Source organism: Hevea brasiliensis, chromosome 15 (genome assembly GCF_030052815.1).
Source record: "Hevea brasiliensis isolate MT/VB/25A 57/8 chromosome 15, ASM3005281v1, whole genome shotgun sequence".
Taxonomy (NCBI): domain Eukaryota; kingdom Viridiplantae; phylum Streptophyta; class Magnoliopsida; order Malpighiales; family Euphorbiaceae; genus Hevea; species Hevea brasiliensis.
In genome coordinates this window covers 2,984,144-2,991,036 of record NC_079507.1, presented here as the reverse complement: position 1 = coordinate 2,991,036, position 6,893 = coordinate 2,984,144, and the positions used below count along the sequence as shown (strand labels likewise).

Below are 6,893 nucleotides of genomic sequence, written 5' to 3'. Positions count from 1 at the left end.
TAACTATTCTTTTCTGTGATTTTCTCTTTTCCACTATGTTTGCAATAGTCCTAAGGACCGCAGCGTCACATTTTACGGTTCGAAATTTGAGTTTAGACTGACCTCATAGTCATTTCCCGAGAAGATCACCCATATCTGTGACTCCCGGCTCATTTAATTTCTTGTGTTCTATTTTTCTTATTTATACTTAACTATTTGGCAATTACTAATTATTTGCGTTCAGAGCTTATTTAGGTGTCTTAGATGTGGTTTTACTTCTTTTACTTGTCCGGACCAACACCGGTCACCGGAACAGTAAAATGTACCAGGCAATGCCAATAGGGGTGTTACATAAGCATCTTCATTCTTAACTATGCCTTGATTTCTTGTTAAACATGTAGTTTTGGCTTGCATATACTGATTATTAATTTTATTTTTGAGATGGGTTTTATGTTTTTAATTGATGTTTGATTATTTCCATCCTTCTTTTACATTGATGTTTGATTATTTTTGGGCCATGCTTTACAGTTGAGTAATTTAGAAAGAGTTGCCAAAGAGAAACTCTAGTTAATGGGGAATAGGGAGAGGAAGCTTTGCAGCTTGGATTTTGCAAAATCGAAGATTATTTGGTTGAGGCCAAAGAGAAAGCGATATTCTTGGCACTTCAAAAAATCCAAGGTTAGTCTAGTTTAGTTTCAAGTTTTTATTGAATTTAACCCAAGATAATTATCACTAGTAGGCTTTTGCAAACTCAAGTTGTTCAAAATTTCCATCTAATATCAGGTTGCAATGTAACCCATTATTAGCTTTTCTAGGCTGATCATGTTATTATATGATGAAACTTTTTTGAATTTTCAGAAACTGTATGCAATCACTGGGATTGGAGCACACTGTGAAGATTGTCCTTTTTCCTAATTTTTCTCTTTTTGTAGAATTGGTATTACAATGAACCCTGTCTAAAATGCTTCCCACTCTCTCTCTCATAAAATTATTTTGGATATTATGAAGAGAATGGAATTAATATAAGTAATACATATATCATGTTAGCCATTTACTAATCAATTGGTTCAAGGAATCTACAAATTGATTTGAGTTTTGTACTTCTAAGTTGCAGTTCAGTATTGAAAGGCTATTTTGATTATAAATGGCATTGAAATTGTATTTTCTATTTTATTTCTACCAGAAATAGCTTGAAGCAGATTACAATGTAGTATCACATGTTTACATTAGTTGTCACTACAAGGAATTCTCTTTGTTGCATACTCATACTAAATAATGTACTATGTTTCCTTTGGGTGTTCATTGTTTGATTTTCTTATTGTTGTTTGCTTGAATATTCATAAAATATATGCATAATCAGTATTGTAGAAGGGTTGCATTGGAAGATCATACTAGTTCTCTGCCCGATGACATCCTCTTGCACATTTTGTCACTGTTGAGGCTGAGGGAGGCAGTAGCCACTAGCTTCCTTTCCAGAAGATGGCGATATTTATGGACTTCCATCCCAAAACTTAATTTTGAATTAGAAGAAATCTTTCCACAGTTGGACAGGGAAGCATATATAAAAATGGTCAATCAAGTTTTGAAGCTTTACAAGGGTTCAAATCTACATGAATTTAGCATCCATTACCCATTATTAGAAAATTCAAGCTGTCATATTGACCTTTGGGTTGCTTTTGCAATTGCCACTGGGGTTTCTCGACTTGAACTGAACTTCAGTTTTGATGCCTTTTGGAAGAATGAAATTATCCCACGTCGGTACGGTGATGAATCAAAGGGGAAGACGTATTACTTGCTTCAATTGGATCGCATTTCCTCTGTTCTTGTCTCTCCTCTTATTGCAAAGAATCGCTTAAAGTCTTTTAAAGAAATAATCCTAAATTGTGTACACACTACAGACAGTTCGTTTGAAACCATTTTATCTGCTTGTTCTTCTCTTGAACGCCTTGTTTTGTTTAACTGTCAGAAACTAATCAATGCAAAGCATACTGGTCAGAACTTAAAGTTGAAATTCTTAGAGATTTTCATATGTCGTGACTTAGAGAATATGGAAATTTTTGCTCCAGATTTGATTGCATTTAAGTATAATGGGCCAAAGATAAACATTTCTCTCCAAGGTGCTCAACAGCTTGTTAATGTATGCGCCATTTCTTTTTGTGAAGTGTTTGAATATCCATGTACAAGTTATTTAGGTTTGCCCTATCCGGAAAGGAAAGATTTTGTTTTTGGTCAGTTTGCAATCTATCTTTCCCAGCTTGAGCATTTGATGATGGATGTTAGTTCTTTCGAGGTAAGCAAAACGTATTTAAATATGCTGCTTTTTTCTCTTAAGCTCAGTCATTTACTGCTAGGTTGGTGATTCTTCAGGGGACAAGGTTGATCAATGAGGTCCCTCATTTCTGTAAATTAAAACAATTGTCGTTGCGATATTTTGGTGTACACCCTACGTCACTATGTTACAATACAGCCACTTCCTTTTTGAAGGCATCTCCGTTATTGCATCGGCTTGAGTTACATGTGAGTATTCCATATATATGCAAGTTGATTGCATTTTCTCGAAATCATTAGATTTTCTAATGTGTGGTTGATTGCATTTTTAACTTATGACGACATTATTTATTGTATTATTTCTATTGGTATTTGCTAAAAATCTCGAGGTTCTTTCTTTGATATGTTGACTTGATTCCTTATGTATACTATTTTTGTGTTTTCAGTGCATAAGAAGGTTGACATTGTGGGTGTCAAATTATGCATTGCATTACAAAGCTAAAAGATTTACAAAGTAAAATATTGCTACTTTATCTTGTGGTTCTCTGCATCACCATTCATACAGTTTTGTTAGAGAACATATTATATGAACAAAATATCCATACCTCAAAGATCACCTGTACGAAAAGCTTGGAAGTTCCAAAGAAAGATTGATGGGCTTCTGAATCAGATTTTTGGGTTTGAAGGATTCAAAGTTTTATTCCAAAAAGTAGTGGATCGAATCAACTTGCTAGATTAGAAAAGTGAATTGCAAAAGCAGCTTGCACAACAAAACCAAATGCACTAGAATTTCTACTGTCAAGAGTTTATTCTTTGGTTCTAGTGTGGTCACTAAAATGCAGGCTCATGCTTAACTGCTATTGCAGATACTCTATTCATAGCAACTTTTCTAGTGAATCTGAAAGGCATACATGGGTCTAGTTTTGCATAATTACAATACTGTTGAAATCAGATAATGATGCTGATGAGGTTTTGTTTGTGAATTGCAGTTATTACCCAAATTATATCCTACGGAAAGAAGGGCGAGGGGAAAAACAATTCCAATGTCTCCACACAAAAACCTCAAGGAGTTCCTTTTATCTGGTTTTGAAGATGATGAAGCTAATATGGAGTTTATGATGTTTATTTTTGACCGTGCCATTTGTCACGGGACGGGAGTTCTAGCCCCGTGCGGCACCTAGGTCCCCCTTGGCCAGGCTCCCAGGTCAGCCTCCCCTTATCTGGCAAGCTCGCATAAGCCCATATATTAAGCATCTTCGAGGTTTCTGGTACGTACCTGATTCATACTAGTTAGCTCCTTAGGGCAAGAGATAGCTTGTGACGGTCTTGCCAACTGCTAAGAATAGGAGTGGGGAACATCCGAACCGTTACATTCTCCCCCACCCAATCCCGCAAACGCCCTCGTTTGCGTGCATTCACGTCGCTTCCCTGCGCAACTTGATCACACTCCCTCGCACATAGGAGTCCACACACCATTCGTTGCGCTCGCCCAACGCAAACACTTGAGCAGCATATTGGCCACCAGTTTGCCAGTGCACTCACCCACTTCCGCACGCAGACATCCTCTAAAATGCCTTTGCCAAGATTCATCACGTTGCTCGCCAGACGCTGCATGATAGGCCGCACTTGTCCCTCGGATCGACCCCCTTCTTGTCCGATGTGGGATTGAGAAACCCATGTCTACCTCTGTCCCATTGAGGCCTGACATTCTCGCCCACCCGATTCTAGCAACACCCTTGTCGCCATCGGCACCCTGCCTACCCCGGTCCCGTTGGGGCGCTTGGCGTGATTCGCATTATCTGGGGCCTGCTCTGATACCACATTGTTACGGGACGGGAGTTCTAGCCCCGTGCGGCACCTAGGTCCCCCTTGGCCAGGGCCCCTAGGTCAGCCTCCCCATATCTGGCAAGCTCGCATAAGCCCATATATTAAGCATCTTCGAGGTTTCTGGTACGTACCTGTACAGATTCATACTAGTTAGCTTCGTAGGGCAAGAGACAGCTTGTGACGGCCTTGCCAACTGCCAAGAATAGGAGTGGAGAACTTCTGAACCGTTACACATTGCACTGGAGAAGGTGGAAATAAGAACGAGTTATATGGCAAGTATTGCAGATGGCGTACGATTTAGCAAGGGGTGGGACCCTGTTGTTGACACTGAAAAAAGCGCTTTGCAGCTTTGTCAAAGACTACCTCCCAAGGCCCAACTAAAATTTCTTGATAATTAGTATATCAATTTTCTTGTGTCTTTTCTTCTAAGTTATGATTTTTCAAGGGTAATATATATAAAAGTAAGAATGAGAAGGTGAACTTTTGAAGACAAAAATAACTCTATAAAAATTAATTAATATTAATAATATAAATTAAAATTTTAATCCTATTTTAAAAATAATTTTACTTGTATTAGAAATCCTACTATAATTTCATTCTTAATTAACATTGCATATATGTTATGGTTTATGTAATCATATTATGAGTATTAATACAATCCTATTATGAGTTTACATTATATCATAATTTATTAGGATTTAATTTTTTTAATGTTATTTTATTTTGATATAATTAAATTATTATTTATTATTATGTTTAATAATTTTAATATTATCTTATTATCAAAAAAAGTATACGTAATTCAAACTTTCCATTTAAAATTTAAATAAGAAATATCTATTTTATAGAGAAAATAATAAAAATAATAAATTTAAAATTTTTAAAACATATTTTTTTTCTACGTAAACAGATTATTTTTCTACGTATATAATCGGTCAATTAGATAATTAAAGTTCTATCAATAATAAAATAAGATTACAAAAAGAAAAGAAATTAATACCAATTTTATTGTAAAATAAGTATAAATTTTGTATTTTGTTCAATACAAATAATTAATTTAATAATAAAGAAAATTTACATTAACTAATTGAATTTATTTTTTCTTAATAAAAAACAATTCTATGAAAAATAATCATTAATAATTTTTTTCGATGACTTATTTATTATAAAATCTATAAATAATTTTAATTTTTAATATTATTATAATTAATATAAATTAAAATTTTAATGGTTATTATACTTATTCTAAATTCTATTATAATTCTATATTCTTAATTCTATAAGTATTATTAATTCATTAACAATTATTTAATTTATTATAATAACAATAAATGCCGAAAAAATGTCAATATTGTTTAAAACATAAATTTTATGATATAAGTTTTGATTTTATTAAAATGAGTAAAGTCTCTCGCACACAAATATTATGAGAAAACAAAAGCGAAAGTACAAATATATTAATCAAGTAAAAAAATTATAACTTAAAAAAAAAGTTTAAAAAAAATTATAAATCAATGAAAATAGGAGAGAAAATGAGATTTATCATGAAAATTTTATAATTAAAATATAATTTTAGAATTTTTAAAATTAAGAGGGGTATTTATCATAAAAATAAATAAATCTTTCCAATCTTAAGCTTAAATCTTCTCTCTCTCTCAAGTCTCAACTGTTAAAACAGAAAATAACGATCTAAGCGTTAGATTAGGGGTAACGCATCTTATAACCTTAATATGTTTTTAATGCATTATAACATAATTAATTCCTTATCTTTCCAATTTTAAATCATAGAATTATTAAGCCTTCCTTTATTTTCAAATAATTATATATATTAACCTATATATATATATAAATAACTGAATTAACTAAGTTATTGTTCAATTAGTTGCAATAAGAATATTAATTTAAACAAATATAAAAACATGTTGTTGTTATTGCTTGCTACAATAGTGGCAAACCTTTCTACTATAAATTTATGATGAGTAAAATAATTAGAAAAAAAATTATTATTAGAACTTAAATCCTTAATTCCTATGTTAACTTTTTTTTTTCTAGACCTGATATATGATGAATCTAAAACACATGTGAGATTCACCTATTAAATACATATATCTTACGTATTTTATATTTTGAATCTATAATAGATAGATCTCATAAAAAATTAATTAACTAATAGTTTTTTTTTAAATTATTTTTAACACATGAATAAAATTAAATTTTATGAGACATGTTATAACTTAATTGTTACTCTATAATTAATTTACCATTTCATATATAGTGACTTACATAGAATAACTAATTCATTATATAACTTCTCCTTCTATTGCCACAATAATGCCCTCTTCAAATTGAATACTTGCCCTTGAAGATTCCTCACCTTTTCAAATTCAAATCATAAAATATCAATATATATATATATATATATATATATATATATATATATATATATATATATATATATATATATATTAATTTTTGTTTGTCCAATCTCTAATCTCACTAACGCTTTATGATCGCATTTATTGTAAATCAAGTAGGATAATTATATAATTTATCATTAAAAAAATGCTTTTATAATATTACTATTCAATTAATTATCATAATTAATATAATAAGGTTCAAAAAATAAAGAAAGACATTGATAAATGCAAATCCACTTGATGAATATAGCATTACTCAATTCCCACAAGTTTGGTAGAAATTTGTAGGATTGCTTAATGTCAAAAAGTTTCATATTCAATTTCCATGTTATATAACTTGTGACATTAGTACAAATGTGGTCATTATATATGTTGGACAGTTCTAAAAATTTAAGGGTGTGA

The 6,893-nt window shown here is 31.7% G+C and overlaps 1 protein-coding gene across 1 annotated transcript; it reads left to right on the top strand.

The window, feature by feature from the left end:
• Nucleotides 1-862: 862 nt before the first annotated feature.
• On the top strand, nucleotides 863-2,499 carry LOC110661364 (putative F-box/LRR-repeat protein At3g18150). The gene has a single exon (XM_058136837.1). The coding sequence runs from the start codon at nucleotides 1,328-1,330 to the stop codon at nucleotides 2,336-2,338; it is 1,011 nt and encodes a 336-aa protein (XP_057992820.1). The 5' UTR covers nucleotides 863-1,327; the 3' UTR covers nucleotides 2,339-2,499.
• The last annotated feature ends 4,394 nt before the right edge of the window (nucleotides 2,500-6,893 follow it).